General features: G+C 46.4%; 1 protein-coding gene and 1 pseudogene across 3 annotated transcripts in view; one reads left to right on the forward strand and one right to left on the reverse strand.

The window, feature by feature from the left end:
• Positions 1-18,406, forward strand: part of LOC146352899 (rap1 GTPase-activating protein 1-like) — a 76,109-nt gene extending 57,703 nt beyond the window's left edge. The window contains exons 17-24 of one of the 2 annotated variants that reach the window (XM_084835119.1): positions 3,145-3,300; positions 6,530-6,633; positions 11,434-11,550; positions 11,824-11,950; positions 12,069-12,171; positions 16,086-16,171; positions 16,290-16,359; positions 18,026-18,406. In XM_084835119.1, coding sequence (XP_084691245.1) covers positions 3,145-3,300; positions 6,530-6,633; positions 11,434-11,550; positions 11,824-11,950; positions 12,069-12,171; positions 16,086-16,171; positions 16,290-16,313 — 717 coding nt within the window. In that variant the 3' untranslated portion in view covers positions 16,314-16,359; positions 18,026-18,406. The remainder of the gene's footprint in view (positions 1-3,144; positions 3,301-6,529; positions 6,634-11,433; positions 11,551-11,823; positions 11,951-12,068; positions 12,172-16,085; positions 16,172-16,289; positions 16,360-18,025) is intronic. The other variant, XM_084835120.1, reaches the window with a different exon arrangement.
• The window catches only part of LOC146352896 (protein CFDP2 pseudogene), a 1,048,348-nt pseudogene that overhangs the window by 200,938 nt on the left and 828,897 nt on the right, over positions 1-18,513 (reverse strand). The gene's annotated exons all lie outside the window — the stretch shown is intronic.

Consider the following 18,513-nt stretch of genomic DNA (forward strand, 5'->3'; position numbering starts at 1 on the left):
CAGTATCAGTAATGAAGTCTGTCCCTAATCCTGGCTTTTCCCTAGGGGCTTTTCTACATGAGGAATTTATGGTCTGCTCATCATTCCATACTCACACTTGCTTACAGGTTCTTTAGACGACGTTGTGACCCTCCAGTTTTGCTTCTGTGTCCAACGAGCACTTTTGGCAAGTTTTTTAGAGCAGGGAAAATGTGGCATTTAGTGTGAAAGCGAAAGGAAGTGCAATTTCCTCTTGTGTGTTTGTGCTATTCCGCTATACCACAATGCCACCTAGGTTTTATGTAGTGGAAAAGCAGGAAAGGACTCTCTCCTCGTGTAGTGCTCAGATCTCAATTTTGCGCCAGAACCAAAAGTAGATACAGCAGATTAATAGCCGATAAAAGCTCTAAGAAAGTTTGGGTGGGGGAGGGCAAGGGAAAAGATCCCCTTTCTTTACTATTATCTGCCTCTTTTTCCAATCTGGAGGGAGCAACAGGGGGAAACTATGATTTAACACCTTCCCTTGAGGCATTTGTTTTAGGTTTGCCCCACTTGAGATCTCAGAATGGGCTGAAGAGGGATGAATGTAATGTTAGGACATATCTGTGCCAGACTTACAGCACAATCCTATGCATGTCTGCTCTGAACCAAGTCCACCACGTTCACTGGGTTGTATTCCCAAGTAAGTGTGCTTAGGGTTGCAGCTTTACCAGTTTTAATAATTACATCCTATTCCCAAGGAATCCTTGGAATTGTAGTTCTGTGAGTGAGCCTAGGGACCTGTACGAGAAAATCCTCACCAAACTACAGTTCTCTGGTTTCTTCATGGGAAAGCCATAACAACAGCACTCATATACAATAGATATATACATTTGTAGCATAGATGTGTTCTGTGTGTGTGTGTGTGTGTGTGTGTGTGTGTGTGTGTTAACCCTAAACCCTGCCCATTCAGGGTAGTAAGATAGGGAGAAGACTAAACTAGGCTAGGACCTTTCCCCGACATGCTTATTTTGTATGTGCAGTAAGGGGCTTGCATGTCAGGGACTCCCTGTTTTTCCCCCTGTAGTATGATATCCAGCAGCAGTTTCATTACCTGGGGCTTCTGATTGTATAGCTTGATTCATGATTTAGCAGTGCACTAATGTCAAAGCTGTAGTATGGACATGGATTGGGGCTTATAGTAAAGCCAGGATCAAAGCAGCTCATGGACTGCTTTTGTCAATTCTGATGTATGATTTTTTATTTTTTTTTTAAAGAGACCAAATCTGTTCTAATCTGGGATAAGAATTCAAACTTTTCTCGTCAAACTGGTGGTTTGATAAGAGCTAAAACTAGATTCACAACATGGAATAAAGTATTATCAGTGGGAAGTAAATTGCTACTCATACAGCTGAGGAAAATTGTGGGCTTTATCGCTTTTCTACATGAGGCATTTATTGTACACGCATGACTCCTTACTCACAGTTGTTTTGTTTATGGGTTCTTCAGACGATGTTGTGATCCTCCAGTTTTGCTTCTGTTTTATAAGTGTACTTCCCTGGGTTTTTTTAGAGCAGGGAAAATGGGGCATAATTTCTGAAAGTGAAAGTGTATATTTGCACTATTCTGCTATAGCTCAGCACCACCTAGAGGTTATGTAGCAGAAAAGCAGGAAAGAAAAAGCTCTGTATGTAGAGCTTGGATCTCAATTCTGCCATGAAACCAAAAGTAGATAAAGCGAATAACAGCCCCATGTAGAAAAGCTCTAAGTAGGCAAGTTGACAGTCTGAGGCTGTTGGCTGATGACAGAGCTGTCAATTTGAGTATAATAAAAATTGGCAAGATGGAGAGAAGACATTCAACGCAGTGCTGTTCAAGTCCATCTTCAATACTTTGCATGGTGTGACACTGCAATTATTTTAAGGGATGCATCGAAAGAAAGAAAGGAAGAAAGAAAGAATGAAAGAAAGAAAGAAAGAGTATGAGAACACAAAGAGTCTTAGTCCGCATAGGCAATGGTGAGGGATCATGGGAGTTGTAGGCCAAAAGATCTGGAGGGCTACAAGCTGCCCACCTATGGTCTAAGGAAACTAGTTTTGTTTACTGCAGAAGAAGAAAGTTAAGGTGAGTGTTGCAATTATGTGGAAGGCTGTTCCATAGATAATGTAAAGAAATTGCTGTCCTGTGCCATTGAAAGGATCAACAGCTGCTAGGTTTAAGTTCAGTAAGGCAAGCATATACAATCATTTTTAAATAGGGAAATGTTACTATAAGGTATTTCCCTGAAATTTAAGTATGTTTTAGTGAATTCTCCCCTTGTATGTTGAAATGGAGTCCTGGAAAATGCAATTTATTTTTCAGTTTGGTGACATTTCCTGGTAAGAATGATGTGGATAAATTCATCCTTGAGATAAATATTGTATTACTATCACAGTAAAGTTGTTAAGTGTAAGAACAGAAGGTGGTGGAAACTACTTATTTATACAAGATCAGCAACCTCCCCTCCTAAGGGTCAGAAACAATGTTTGGTATTTGCAGTGCAAAAAAAGTCTGCAAGTTGTTTTTTTTTAAAGGCACATCAGTGAGAGGTTGTAGGCCAGTTCACTCTCCACTATGCTAGCTTTCTACTTGGGTGTTTCTCTTTCTTTGTTGTTGTCATTTCCTTGGGAGCTGTTACGTATGTGATTCCTCCATCTGCTCTTCGGAGAGGTAAACCTGCATGCAGAGCTGCTGCATGTATAGAACTGTTTTTGAAAGGCTGAAAAATAGAGCCCTCGGTGTTTTCGTAGGATAACATTTGTTCCAGTAATTAGGACTTGCTCTCTTAACTTGTGCCTGCTGGGTTTACATAGCAATGGGATGTGCTGGGTTATTTACTGGAGAGTTCTGATTATCTCTTGAAACAATATCTCTTGTTTAAAGGAGGACAGCCTGGACTTTTTAAGAGCAAGATCCTCCGGAGGATATGGATAGGCTGATTCAAGTAGGATTTGCCGACTTGTAGGCTGGAAACAGTACCTTGTTTGCCTGAGCCTTTGCAGGAATGGGGGATCCAGGCAATGCTAGTGCCAGTTCCTTCTGCCTTCCTCTCCCTGACCCACCAGTGTCCTGCGATATTCTTCACGATGCCCTTTTGTGTGTCTGTGAACGTGTCTGTCTCTGTCTCCCCATTGCCCTTCTCTCCAGCGGGTGATCCGGGGCCGTAGCCAGAGCCTGGATACCATGGGGATAGCCATGAGGAAGCAGCAGCAGCAGCAGCCGTCGACTCCTCCCAACCGCCCGGCTACTGCTGGTCTTGCCCTCAACCAGAGTGTCGCCGAGGGCCCCAAGGCTATTGCTGCGGTAAGGTGTTGGGGAGGTGGGATCATGGGGTGGAGACCAGCATGTCTCCAGCCTTCTCCCTTTCCTGTGGACTGATTGCTCATCAACGCTTTCTGTCTGTGGCTGTTAGTTTTTTCACATTTGCGTAAGTGTGTCTTGGGTGTTTTTGTGGATATTTATTTTTCATCTCTGTGTTCATTCCCCTATCCTAGCCCTCTGTGTCTAGACCCAAATGCATTCATGTGCCAATTCTGATTCTAAAGAGAACTTGCAGAATGGGGATCAAATCCTTTTTATGGAGAATCTGAATATTATATGTATTTATAGATTTATATACTGCCCGTGAATTAAAAATGTCCAGGGCAAAAGTCAACAAAAATAATAAAAATACAATAAGACAAAAACAATTCTGAAATCACATCAGATATGGTGTGATTTTTTTACTGTATTTATTTTATTTGGACAATAATAAGCGTTTTTTTCCTGGCATTAAAAAGACGTCAGCGTAGGCCCCAGGTGAGCCTCGCTAGGGAGAGAATCCTCATTCGCCACCTGCCTCAGGGGGCGGGTGAGCCCAGAGGAGGGCCTCTGAACATTATCTCGATGCACAGAAGGTTGAGGTGGAAGTAAATGATTCTTCAGTTACCCAAGTCCCAAGCTGTGTAGTGCTTTAAAGGTGAGCACCAGCACGTTGAACTGGGCTTTGAAATGGGCCATTAGCCAGTGAAATTCTCTACGCACTGATGAGAAGTGTTCCCAGCAGCTAGTCCCAGTTAGTAGACCAGCAGCTGTATTCCGTATTTTCTGGCAACCCTGTGCACAATGAATTGCAGTAGTTTAACCTGAAGGTTACAGAACATGAATAAACATGGCCAGCCTATCTTTAGATGTCCAGTGATAAAGCTGGATAAAGCTGCCTGTGAACCTGATCCCTTTAGGGTGAGTGTGACTCCACTGAGAACACATTGAATACCAACTACCTGGGAAAATGAACCACCCACTAACAGTGCCTCCATCCTGTCAGGCTTGAGCTCCTGTTTATTGGCTCTAATCCTGTCCATTACTGATCCCAAGCACTGGTAGATGTAAGAGAGCCTGATGGTGACACCCTGAAAATCCTGGATGACCTCACTCAGCAGTTTTATGTAGATCTGCCTTTCCCAACGTGGTGCCCTCCAGAGTTCTTGGACTACAGCTCCCAGAATTCCTGACCATTGGCCCTGGTGGCTGGGACTAATGGGAGTTGCAGTCAAATACATCTGGAGGGCACCAGGTTGGGGAAGGCTGATGTAGATGTTAAAAAGTGTTGGATGAAATGGATCGCTGCAGGACCCTTTAGCATAAATGTAATTGGGCCAAGTGGTAGTTCCATGCACTGCCTTCTAGAATCAGCCCTCCAGGTAGGAATGGAACCACCAGAATAGCAGGCCCACAATTCCTCCTGTTCCCAATCCACACAGCCTATCCAGAAGGGCACCATGATATAGTATCAAAAGCCATAAAGAGGTCCAAGAGAATTAACAGCGTTGCATTTTTCCCCATCCCTCTCTTGGCATATGTCATCCTTTGGGGTGACCAAGTGTCTGTGACCTGACACCAGACTGAACTTTATTTTTGAGAGAAGCAAAAACATTTCTGTAACGCTACCTACATTTCCTACATCCCTACTATGGACAATTTGGTGGAGATACATTATACCTGCTGCAAGTATGGTTTGCATGTCAAGGTCAATCTGTTCAAGGACTGACTGACAGGGTGTGATGATGTAGTCCCTGGAAGGAAAGGGCAAGTAGCTAAAAATACCACGTTAGTGACTGTTCTTTCACTTGGCATTTAGGTTTCTGTAATAGATTTGTGCTGCACTTGTTTAGGATGGCTTCTGATTATCCAAGGGAGCATTTGCACAGGCACAAAATGCACGTGACACAAGGGACCATCATTGTCTCGTTAGTTGGGACTTGAGTTGCAACTACTATGTGAAGAATGCGTTTGTGTGGATTCATTCTCAGGCAGGACTTAATTTGAGTTGGGAGCAGCCCCTGGCGAGACTGAGGACTGAGTCAGGGACCTTTTGCAGGCAAGGCATGTGTTCGACTGCTGAGCCATGCCTCTCTCCAATAATAGCAAAAAGCTTGCCACACAGGGCCTTTCCCTCAACACTGCGTTTGCCCTTGAATATTTGAGAGTAGCAGGCAAGCTACATATCAGAAGCTGTGGCTTACAGTTAGTCTTAAAGCCCTAGTGCCACTGTCCTTCAGGTTCCAAAATGCTCAGTCAGACGTGCCCACTGTTTTGCTCGGAGTTACCAGTCATGTTTAATTGATGCATGGAGGAGCTCTCTAAAGATGGCACTGCAAGTGATTCATGGACAAAGGTCTTAATTTCTTCCTTTGTCTGATTGCTGCTGGGGATTTTGCAGGTTCCAAACACGATGTCCAGGAAAGCCAGGAAGAGAAATGTCCCTCTTGGGGAATTCTGCAAGGAAAGGCAATAACACACCTGCAGGAAGGGCAGTAGCCAGAGGGAAAATGCCAAATTGATGGAAGGCAATGGAAAAAGGAGCATTCTGCACCTTCCTGCCTTTGTTTTTCTTTCTTGCTCTCTGGCCCAAATTAGAGTTATTAGAGTAAATGCACAGCTGCTACTGAAAACATCCCTTGTCCCACCCTCCCCTTGCGTCACGTCACGCAGAGGTTACTTCATGCCATGGCATCACGGCAACTGTCTTTCCCTGCCCGGATCCACAGCTTTAGCGGCCAGTGGTGTGGGGAGGGAAACATGCTGTGCTGCCTGGGATAAGTTCTGCTGGGTGTTACAGAGAGGAAGGAAGGCACAGGACCCGAGGGCACCATTTTTGGTGGCAGAAGCACATCTTGCCATAATGTCTAGTTTGACCTTCTGCATACCTTTCCCCTGTGCATTTCTCTCTTCTGAGTCTATGTTTTCCTATCTCAGTGCCACTGTCAAGCCTATGAATTTCTTTCTGTTTCAGTCTGTCTCTCATGTGTTTTGGTTTCTCCCTTATTATTCGTCTCTTTCTCCCTTCCTCTCTTGGCTCATCACCTATTCTTCCAATGTTGACATCTCCCAGATCATCTACATAGGCTAGATCTGTCAGCACTGGATAGCAATACAAGTACAGGGTCTGTAGTCCAGCCTTCCATCTTGTGTTTCTCCTCCAACTCTTGCCTTCTCTGCTTCCTCCTCCTCCTCCTCTCTTTTTCTCCTACTGTCCTTTCCTCCCCTCTAGTCCTTTGCCCTACCTGGGAGAAGCCCGTCACGCAACCGAGGCAGCCGCTTCAGTGGGCGACGTAGTAGTGCCATTGGCATTGAGAACATCCAGGAGGAGAAGAGGTATGCACTATGCAAGGAATGGGTAGGGCCAGAATATGGGGAGGGAGGGAGGGATGACAGCAACTCTCTTGGATGTGTTCACCTGGCTATGTGCAAGCTGTTGGAATGAGAGATCTTCTGGGCTTGAAATGGGATCACTTTTTAAACCAAGTAGCTTTATCATTTTAGTCATAACCCACTATTGTGAGCCATGGATTCTGTTGACTCCTTTTTTCAGAAGCCACAAACAATTTCGAGACGCCGCCTTCCAAATGCCACGTGCTAAAAATGCAGAAATGGTGCACCACCCTTGGTCAATGGTGCAGAACGTTGACCATGTTCTTCCTCATATGTGTGTGTCAACCATTTTGATACCTAATCTGGCACTGGACATCTAAGGGAAGTGTTGTTGGCAGTTCTACACCTTCTTAATCAATCATTTTAAAACTGTCATGTGACATTTTTATATAGGCTCTACTGTGCAGGTTTTTATGGTTTCTCTGAACCAGCTAGCTCATTGGGAATTCAAACTGAAAGGAAAACAAGAGGAGCTCCAGAAATGGGATAGAACTGTATGGTCTTGTTCCCATACTGGCTGTCCACAGTTAGGGAGGTAGATCTAGATGAAATAGGATAAGAGAGCACCAGGAGGAACTGGTGAGAAAATGGGAGTCTGAATGGAGATGTGGGGGAAGACTCCAGGGAAGATTGGCAGAGAGGAAGGACCAAGTAGCTGGAGCAGTAGATAGACAGCTGCTTGTAAGAGGGGTGAAAATGGTACAATAGAGGCATCGTGGCATCTGCGCCCATTTTGTTCATCTCAGTGTTTTCTCTGATCAAATGTATTTTGCAAAAATCTCCTAAACAACAGCAGGGTGAGTATGTTTCATACTCCAGTACAGGCAGAAGTCTTACTTAAATCTAATGGAAGAGGAGAAACAGTTGTTATATAAAAGCAAAAAAGCAACAACCCGCTATTAATAATTATTGAAGAGCTGAACAATAAAAAGAAAATTCCTTAGTAAGCATTTTCCATAATGTATAAATAACTATCTACACATCCTTAGGGGCCGCGGTGGCTTAGTGGTTAAGACACTGAACTGCAGACCAGACAGCAGTTCGAGACCTGAGTGCCGCGTGACGGAGTGAGCTCCCGTCTTCAGTCCCAGCTCCTGCCAACCTAGCAGTTCGAAAGCAAGAAATTGCAAGTAGATAAATAGGTACCGCCTTGGCGGGAAAGGTAACAGCGTTCCGTGGACCTCGGTGTTCAGTCATGCCGGCCACATGACCACGGAAGCGTCTTCGGACAGCGCTGGCTCTTCGGCTTAGAAATGGAGATGAGCACCACACCCTAGAGTCGGACACGACTGGTTGGGGACACCCTTGCCTTTTTACACATCCTTAGATTAAAAACAATTCTGGCTGACTTCTCTGACTGACCCTGAACTCCTACCCCTACTAACAGCCTTGGTATGGCACTGTTAATCGTGGAAGCTCCTCAACAACGTTCCAGCTTACCACATATGCACACTATAGGCAACAGTGCCTCTCTTGTGCAACTGTCACCTCCCCAGGGGCGGGGGGCGGGGGAACGATTGCATCTCATTTGCCCGGAAGAAGACAAATAATGCAATAGGAACAAACATCCCTCAAGTGGAAAAATAGGATCTGGATTCTTCTTGACAGGAAGAGTAGGAATATAGATAATTACATATTCACGGACTATAAAACACCAGGTGGCACAGGATTTTGACATTTCTTTTTTGCACCTGGCCAAAATTGGATCATTATTTTCAAAATATCAAACACTGATTTTTACTGTATTTCTTGAATAGCTTAATAGGCCACATTTCAGGGTAAAACCCCTCATATTGCAACGAAATTAAAAAAAACAAATACTCAAACCCTAAACATGTTCAACACACCAGTCATGAAAATAACACATAATCTAAGTAAAATAGCAACATTTTGATATTATTCAGCTGTTTAAAAAATTAGGATCCTGAGTATGCTCTAGTCATGCTTTTAAACTTTCCGTATCTCTTTCAAGGAGCGAAAAACAGAAAAGGAGGTATATTAAGGGAATGTTTAAGACACCCATAGCAACCTCTCTCTCTGTGTGTGCGTGTTTGTGTAACACACACTCTCACACACACACACACACACACACAAAGACTGCTAAGGGTAAAACACAGTGTGTCAAGCAAATGGAGCTTGCATCTGTGGACCTCTGCTGGAGACTGCAGCTGTGATTCTGAGAATTTTATTCAAGAGTTTGTAAAAAGTAGTTTTCTGTTTCTGCTCCCCCCGCCCACCTTGTGTGTGTTTTTTAAGTAGCACTGCTTACTACATTGCAAAGAGCTTTGGAAGAATCTTGGGTTTTTCAGAAAAGGCTTGTGACGGGTTTATTAATAAAATAAAATTAGGAGACCCACTGGCCTCCGGTTCTCCTGGAGTTCAACATATGGCCCGCTTTGTCATAGAATGAGTGTACAAATTTTTGAAAAACAGATCAAGGGTTTGTATTAAAATGTTGTGAAGTTTTTGAAAATGTCATACTTCCGTAATTGTGGGTGTTAGAATTTTAAGGGTGTACTAACCCTACTTTTACACGCCCTTTGTGCCCCAAACATTTTTCACTGGTCTCCGTTGTAAGTCAGAGGGTCCCAAAGGCAGCAAAAGATTCTCTCTTAGTCAGACACTAATGCAATTGCTGAAGATGGGCTTCTTTTGTTTTGTTTTGGCCTTCTATTTCCCACCACTAAAACAGAAGACAGCAAACTTATTTCCATTCAAAATGATGGAAGAGAATTGGGAGAAATGTGAACAATATGCAGCTGAGTTCTTGTTAATAATTACTGTTTAACATTTGCAATTTTAAGTGCATCTTAAGATTTCTGCAGTCAGAACCAAAGGTATTTCAGGCATGTCACATATTGCTCTGTTTCAGTTTTTGAACGTTCTGTACAACTCTGATCAGTTTCTGCTAAGGACCAGTTTTAAGCAAGCCCAGCCCTGCCCGCCCCATCTTCCCCATGGCTTGCTGGCAAGTCCCATTGCCACAAGCGGCACTCCTTTTATACCCCACTTTTGCCTCTGACGGCGCAGACCTATGCATGAATTTCGCTGACTTCAATAGGGGGTGTTTCCCATTGGCTGGACCCAGCCATTAAACCCAGCCCTTTAGTTCACTCTTTGCTAGAGCACTGGATGTGGGCAACATCTAAGCCATACACATCTACTCAGAAGTAATCTACCATTGAGTTCAATGGTTCTTACTCTTGAGTAAGTACATGCAGAACTGCAGCGTGATGTGCTTTTCCCCTCCTTCCCGGTTTCGCTACACTGGCTACAGACTTTGGTTACCACCTACTCTGGGAGCAGCCAGCCGTGCATTTGCAAAGTCTTGGACCTCAGAAATATGGCTGCATGATATGGCCAGTTGTGAACCAATCATGCCAGAGGGTCTTGCCCATGGTGTGTTTTTTAACCCCATTCACAAGCCGAGCCATGGTGGGCTCCAAACGTTGTCAGAACAGCAGTGTAGGCAGGGAGGGTTGCTTATCCCTTTCCCTACAGTCTGTTTTTCTGTTCAAAATTGTGCCTCCATCTCCTTCGTTTCCCACAGGAGAAAAGATGATGGCCCTATATATCTTTTCTCCTGCTCTGGAGAAAAGCAAATGGGTGGGGCCACTCCCATCGGAAAAATGGTTTGTCGGGAAAGAGCCAAGCGCCCACTCCCTGCATGCTGCTGCTGATCCAGTAAAGTCTGACAATACGTGGCCTGAATTAATGCAAGGACAAATGTCATTTGGAGACACTCCATCTAGAACGACCCCATGGTTCCCTGACAGTGGAAACCACAAACTGCAGGTGGGGCTACCCTGCTCTCCAAGACTTGCACTTCGTTTCAGCTTTAAAGAATTTTTTCCCCTTAGAACCATGAGAGCTAGAATCTTTAAAGTGAAATCCAGTGCTCTCTTAGTGCTACCAAGCCTGTGCTGTGTGTGAAGGGGTGTGGGGAAAGGGAGTCATTTGCTTTCTTGCAGACCTGAGTACAAAGCCTACATTTCTCTGGCTACATCTTGCTTCTATGAGGAGTGCAATCCTATGCATGTGCAGACAGAAAAAAGGGCTGCAGCTCCCAGCATGCCCCAGCCAGCCATGCTGGAAGCTGTAGGCCTTTTTTCTGTCTAGACATGCGCAGGATTGTGCCTTAAGAGTGTGTTTGTCCCTCTGCTGTTTAATTGGAAAGCAGAAACTGACAAAGCCAAGAGAGTTTTAAGTGACTTACATTTAATAATCCTTGTCTGTGCCCATCAGGGTTCTTCTCCATACAGCTTCTCACAGGACTGAGATGTACGTGAAGCGCTTCTTTTACATTTTGGGTCTCACCTGTTAAGTCTGCAGCTCTGTGGTTCCGAACCTTGGGTCCACAGATGTTATTGGGCCATAACTCTTAGCATTCCCAGCCAGTGTGGCCAGTGGTCAGAGATTATGAGCAGTGTAGTCCAACAGCATCTGGGGACCTAAGGTTGGGAACCACTGAGTTAGCCTGCATTCCAGCTATTGTGAACAGGCCGGGGACTGCAAACTGCCAGGTGCCAGTGATATCTACAGGGTAAATAATTATTTTGAATGTGCTGTTTGCTAGAGGAGAGCCAGTGGCCATTGAGTCACCAGTCAGACTTGCGGAGCAGAGCAGTCTCCGTTTCCATGAGCTTCAGTTGTCTCTATGCCCCCTGAAGGAGAATCGGGTAGTTATATGTCATGGAAGCACTCCTGATTTTGTGTAGTAAACAGTTCTTCTTTTTCCCCCAGCAAAGACGTTGCTGAAAAGATACAGAAGGTATTGGAGAGTCCGGGACCCTTCTTTGACCTGAAGTCGGATGGCTCCTCCAGTCCCAGCTCCCCAGAATTCCCCAACAGGAAGAGCAAGTGAGTTGAGAACAAAAGATCACTGAGGAGGGGAGGTTTAAGAGAGCGCCAGCACAGCAAAGAAAAAAATCTGCCCTTCCACATGCTGTATTAATGGAGGAGACAACGTGACTAGATCTCTAATGAACTAAAGGGCTTGAGCAAATCTGGGCAAACTTTAACTGTTCTATACCATATAGTGAGACTTTCTCACAAGGGCATGTCAAGGGTTGTGCTGGGCTAGTGGCTCCTGAGGCTTGCGAGGGTGATGATTCAGGGCTTGTGTTCCTTCAGCAGAGCCCTCTCCAGTCAGGCATCAGGGTATTGTGTGATGCAGCCCCTGTCCCGTTCCTCGTCCAACGTGAGCAGCTGTTGTAGCGGAGTGAGAGAGAATGAAACATCAGAGGAGGAGAACGAGGCGGTCAGTGTGGGGCCTTTTAGATCCCTTTCACGCAAGTAATACTCCTCCAGTCCCAGCTGAGCAGATGCAGCATCCGTGGAAGTGCCCCTAAGGCCTGTTTCCTGTTTCTCTTGTGCAGGAGTTGATGTGCTCCCCTGAAGATCCCCAGAAGCAGGACTCACTGGCTCGGAGTGCATGGTTAGATGATAGTGTCTGCACACCCAGCAGTACCAGCTCACCAGGTAAAGACTGAAGCGAGTTCTTGCAGGTTCCAGGGCAGGCTTGCTAGGGTGAATGAATACGTTACCTTTGCATCATCGTTGTTGCCACAAAGCCATGACCGGCCCCCAGCTTCCCACGCTGCACCAACAGCGCATGGGTTGAAACATACGGGAACTTCCCATGTTGATGGCCCTCATGGAAGGGACGGTCCCGCTTGTTATGGCCTATTTACGTGATGCAAACTTTACTGCGATTTTTCAAGGTAGGCAGGAGTAACCACAATAAAGGAATCTTGGGTTAAGAATGGGGGTGCCTAGACCACAGGGCACTGTAGTATACTTGTTCACAGACTTGTGGGTTCCAGTACTTGCTGTTTAATGGTTGTGGAGACTGTTCTCGTAGGGAAGAACCAGAGAGGCACATAAAGAGCCCTGCTGCTCAGACCAAAGGGCCATCTCGTCCAGCACTTTGCTTCCTGCACTAGCCAAGCAGATGCCTCCAGGAAGCTCACAAGCAGAACTTGAAGGCAAGAATCCTCTCCTGCTGTTGCTCCCCAGCAATGAGTATCCAGCGACCTCTGAGCCTGGAGATTCCATTGGGCACCCTCATTCCCTCTATTTCTGATGCAGGTGTTCCCCTGCTCACACAACTGTAACCAAAACAGCACCATCCCCACACAAGGAGGAGGTGCCAGCCTAGGGGGCATAAAACTCCCCAAAACAGCACAGTGAGGAGCCAGCGGGGAGAAGGATGGAAAAGGAGGTGGGAGGAAGAAACACACCTATATAAAAAGGGCTAGAGCAAACCGTCTCATTGTCTGGATAGGTCATTTCCTGGTTCACTCTGAGAAGCTATTTGTAAATGGCCCATGGAATGGAAGTGAGAGCTGCCTGTAGAAATCAGTGGGGAAATCAATTAATTTAATATAGATGGGATTGGGCACAAGTGTGCCCCATCCCTCAAAACAGATAAAATAAATCCTAAAATGGAGGCCAGGCAGAGGGGAACATAATCAGCCCAGTGAGGACTGAGCTTGCACAGTAGGCATGAAATGATGCCTGGTTGATGGAGAAAACAGGAAAACGGAGGGGGGCACGAAATGGCATGGAGTGGCTGCAGCCCTGAACAGAGGTGCTACACTGCCACGTTTTATTGCAGGCCTGCTCTTGTCATGACTTGACCTGTCCTCCATGAATTTCTCTAATCCTATATTAAATGCATGCCCACATTTGCATATCTTTAAATAATTTTTTGGAAAATAGCTGAGGGGAGCTCCCAGTTTGGATCAGGAGCACAGCACAGCATTGGGTAGGGATTCACCCTTCCCCCCACACCATATTCCTGATAAAAATCACCCCCTGCATTTGTGGCCATAGCAGCTTCCCTCCCGGGGCAAATAGCAGAACTGGAGGAGCATTTTCACTGGGGAAATGGCCCAGGAGGAGAGGGCTAACCACACCGTGGTCTCAATCTGCAGTGGGACCTTCTGCAAATCCTATTTTTAAAAAAACCTAGAGATGTATGAAATGCATGTGCAGTTTGGCCAGAAGCTAAAGGCCACTGGTACATCTTCTGGCAGCATAGTCTGAAAATTCCGTATGCCTTGTGTGAAGAAGCACTCCTCCTCTTGTCCCTTCTGAATCTGCTGCCTATCCGTTGGGTGCCCTCAAGTTCTGGTATTGTGAGAAAGAGCGAAAAAGAACATCTCTCTGTCCTAAAAAGGATATTTGCATCTGCACAGTGCCGGCCCTTGGAGCTTTTCAGTGATTTGCCTTCTTTTACATCCTAGCCTAGTTGGGGAAGCCCCAGGTGTTCCGCAGTGACCAGCTTGCAAAGCACTTTGCAGATGAAGTCACTCACAACCATCCCTGTCTTGGTCGCCGTGGTGTATGCTGATCTGGGGGCGGATGCAAGCCCTGCCCAAGCGGGGCACATAAACTCAAGCGACGGCCGTGGGGCCAGACACACTGGTGCTACCCCCTCAGCCCCTGGCAAGGTCTGAAGAGGGTTTCTATTTGCATTTGCTCAAAAGCAAGTGGCACTCCCTGTGCAGTCGGGACCCTGACAGGCCTTGCTGCTCGGTGGGGCCCGGTCGGGGACTGAGGGGGTGGTGCGCATGGGAATTTAGGGGGCAGGGACAGCTTGTGTTTACATACCCTGTTGGGGCTTAAGACCTGAAGAGAGCTATAGCGACAGTTCTGCCTGGTCAGATTGGCAAGGATACCTTTCCACCTGTTCAACCGGGGGACATGGGCAGGCTACTTGGAGAAGAGTGATCATATCTGCGCTCAATTCTTGCCAGTCTGAGCTGTCAAGACAGACCTGTCTGTGGGGTCTCAGAGGAAGTCAGTGAGAGAAGAGAGTGCGGCCCCTCCAGCCTTAAAAGATATTGCAGGGAGACCTCCCTTGAGCCAATCTACTCTCTACAGAAATCTCTAATGTAGTGATTTGAATAACTATGACCCTGTGTCGAGGTGTTTGATCATGGAGTGGCATGCTAGGACTGAATCTCCCTTGGCTGCCCTGGTAGATGACCTTGTGTCAGGAGATGCATGGGGAGGGGGCGACATGCTCTCTGTTGATTCTCCTGGATCTCTCAGCAGCATTTGGCCCAATGATTTTCATAACTTTGGGGGTTGTGGTAAAAATGGCCCCCCAAGATTGGATGGGTGGGTGGACTTTCAGTTGGACGGTGGACTTACCATTAATGACCTGATGGTTTCTCCTTTTTATTTTCTTTTTTAAAAATAGAGAAATAAATTCCACCACTTCTTCAAGCGACAACTAAGCCACCCTCAGCAGTCTGTCGGCATTTCTTTCTAATCTGGGAGATAAGGCCCCATGTGGGAAACCAGGGCTGCCCCCGTTAGCCAATACTCCCTGGTGTCCTCCAAAGGCTTAAAGATACACCCACTTCTAGTCCCCTGACTGGGTCATTTGATGCCCCATCACCATGTTCCACTACAGGACGGAGCCTTGTTGTCCATGGCCTCTTCCAGGGCTGCCTTTCCAGAACTCCCCACCCCGTCCTTGAGGGGGTTTAGACTCACTGGCCAGCTGAGGCCAGCCTCCCTCCAGGGTCTCACCAACTCACTGCTTCTCCCCTCCAGCCTACCCTGCCAGGTGGCGCAGATCCCTCCCCCCACAGCAGGGTCATGAGATCAGGCTGTGATACCTGGGTGCCTCAGACCATGGACTAGTGAGGGGAGCACTTTGGCAATGTGGGATCAGGCAACTGGTGAGAAAGTGATTTCTTGATCCCCGCCCACGGTATGTGACAAGTTCACAAGTGCCCTTATTTTCATCTGTGACATTTTGGAAGGTATACATACCCCTGCCATTCATTTGGGCTCCTGGCTCACATGGCTGCATGATGCAGTTGTGGCTAATGGTGCTGGGCTGGGATGTAGCCATGTGAATTGAGAGGCCCCCACAGGAGCATCGCTAGGGTGGTCACACCAGGGATCACTGTAAGGGTATGTCTCCCCACCCATTCCAACAGGCTTTTCCCCACCTGCTGTATTAATTTACTCTTCGGTGACCTGCACTGCACTGGTTTAAAAGCAAAGGCGGTTTGGATGTTGCAGAAAAGCCCAGTTGTCCATAATAATCATACTTACAACATTCAAAATGGAAGCCACCACTAGACAAGATGCATTCCCCACCACACCTGCCCTTGAGATTTAAATTCTAAGGCCTGAGGGCAGAAAACTAAAGCAGCATCTTCAGAATGTCTCCCAGATGGTGAAATAGGGGCAAGAGTTAACCAGGGACAGGTACCAGAAGATGAGGACTGTACCAGGAAAACTGGCACTATTCTAGCATATACAGCAGGCAGCTGATTGTGACTGGGGGAAGCCTGAGTGGGAAAGGGATGAAGCCCGCACCCCAGAAAAATCTTGATTTAACACTTTTCTGTTTATGCTTGTTTCAGTAACTCAGCTGCTCCCTTCTAGCAGTGCTGCAGGCTCCATGGAGAAGGGGAAAGGCAGCAAAGTGGATGCTCAGCGTTACAGCCCAGTATGTGCTATTTTTTCCCCATGACATTAACGAAGCAGGGAGGTGATTCAGGGGTTCTTCATATGACCAGAGGCAAAGGGAAGAATGTTAAAGAAACTGCCACTTCCTTGTTCCACAGGCCTCCATTTTGTGCTGTGTGTGATGCCATCGCTGGAGGGGTGTCTCTGTGCATGCTGGGTAATTCACAGGTAATCCACATCCTAGGGTGCCTTGGTGCCCTAGGATAAAGGAATAAGGGCATGTGGGCAAAGTGTGATGGAAAGGGAGGGGCCTGTCTTTGCTACCCTCTGCACACCAGAGCAGAAGAACTGAGGGAGGCGCTCTGAAGTAAAATGTCTTGGTTTTGTGCTTTTCGTAGTCCCACAGCACTTCAAATGTTCTTTTGCCCTTGGTCCCTCACAGCACTCTGGATCACTTTCCCAAGACAGCTGCTCTGTTCCCCTGCCCATCATGATTCTCTTATGCGGCCAACATGATTCTTTTATGCATCCTCTATGCGCCCAACAGGCTCTGTGAACCTTTTGGCTTAACTGCCCAGTTTTCCCTTGTTCCCACAGTGCCCTTCTCCCATCCATCTCCCTGCGTTGCTGTGGATCTATTAGTTTGCTGAACCATTTCCTTGCTCACTGGCTAGTTTTGTGTGTTTTGTGTCTGTCTGTCTTGTTTCTGCCTCTGTCATTAGCAGGGTGTGCATCCTTTGTTAGCTACAGCCATTTTCCAAGAAAATGTAAAGTGTTAGGATTGGGGTAGATGGGAGGAGGCTGTCAGGGTCCTTTCAAAAGGACTGTGGAGGCTTTTGAATGGGAATCAGCAGCATTTGGGGGCTTGCTAATGTCTTTATAACGCACTTTCTAGATGACACCATGCTACTTGCTCCCTGAACACTGTCTGATCAGAGACAATATTTAGACTTATGGAAGCCCAACATGTCAGGCTGGCTCATTGTGCCAACTTCGAAGGGCTGGGAGCTTAGATGAACGAGCAGCCCACTGTACCTGGCTCTGGTCTGCCACTTCATCATCTATCTGCTTGCGTCGCACAGCTTTTTGGACCACAGGAGGTGCCATAAGGATGAGCCTTACTTGAGCCCACTCTGTTCGTTCTAAAATCTTCCCCACATCTCTCATACATCTTCCTGCCTCCTGAATGGGCTGATTCATGTCAGCTCACCCCGCCAAACTATCCCTACAGGGCTTGAATAATTAGTTGTGACTTGGAGATACGTTGAAATGTTTCACCAAGTTTCATCACTTCTAGACAGGTCTGTGAATTAAGTCACCCTCCCAGCTGCATCCATATTAAATGCAAGATTGTACTTTTTTGCTTTCCCCCCTCCTTACAGTGTACAGTCTCATTCACCAGCATTAAAAACATGTCCCTTCCAGTGAGATGAGTATTCTGGAAAGCCTCTGAGCAATGTTTTTTTTTTTGCAAAGAAATCCTGGAAGCCTGACCCATAAGCACACAAAATTCTTTACTAGGCCACTTTCCGACAAGTTATTTGTGGCTTACAAGAAAAAAAGCGCTAACTTTTGTAAACTTTTCTTGTCTGCTTTCATGACGCTGTGTTCACCTCTAGTGTGTGACTGTTTACAGGCCTGGATTGTGTGTATAGGCTGCTGGTAACAGACAGGCCTTCTGGCTCCTCAGTTGCTATAGTGCCTGGTACAAGATCACTCTGCTTCAGTCTTGGTCTGTATTTGCCATTCATTAGCATTCAGGGGTTGGGCAGCCTCTTGTCATTAAACTTCTCAAGAGCTCAGCTGAAGTGTAGGATGAAAATTTTATTTCAAGTCCCTGTGATCACATCTGTTCCATCCATCTATTCTCAGCATCATGTTTTCCTGTCTGTAGGGTTTGCTGCTGAAGTGAGACTTTGCAGCACTTCATCCTGTGGTTTGGAGAGGATACTGGATTCCCAGAAACGCCTGGCCTGGCCCTTCTTCATTGTCAGCTGCACCACAGGCAGTAAGGAAACCGACCATGAAGTCCACATGTGGCATTTGCTCATCCATCCGTGTCATTCCAGTTCAGCAACCTCAGGAGGGCAGAACCAATCTAACTCTAAAGGGGGAGTCTCCCATCTGCCATAGCTTCAGAAGCAAACGGGGGAGGGAGGGGCTTTTTCTGTTCTTAGTACTGCTAAAATTTAAGTATCCAAGATCCAACATGGAAGAAGTCGATTGTCGCATATGGCCTTATGAGGAAGGCTGCATCTGTATCCATTCTTCAGTGTGCAGGCCTCAAAACTTCACTCAAAAGTGAAGAGCAGATTTTATCACTCCAAGGATTACACCTGGTTTGTAAGCATCAAACAAGTTGTGCGTTATGCAGCATAGGTA

This window comes from Heloderma suspectum, chromosome 2, assembly GCF_057233095.1.
Source record: "Heloderma suspectum isolate Gila_16-S chromosome 2, 16-S_ref, whole genome shotgun sequence".
Lineage (NCBI taxonomy): Eukaryota > Metazoa > Chordata > Lepidosauria > Squamata > Helodermatidae > Heloderma > Heloderma suspectum.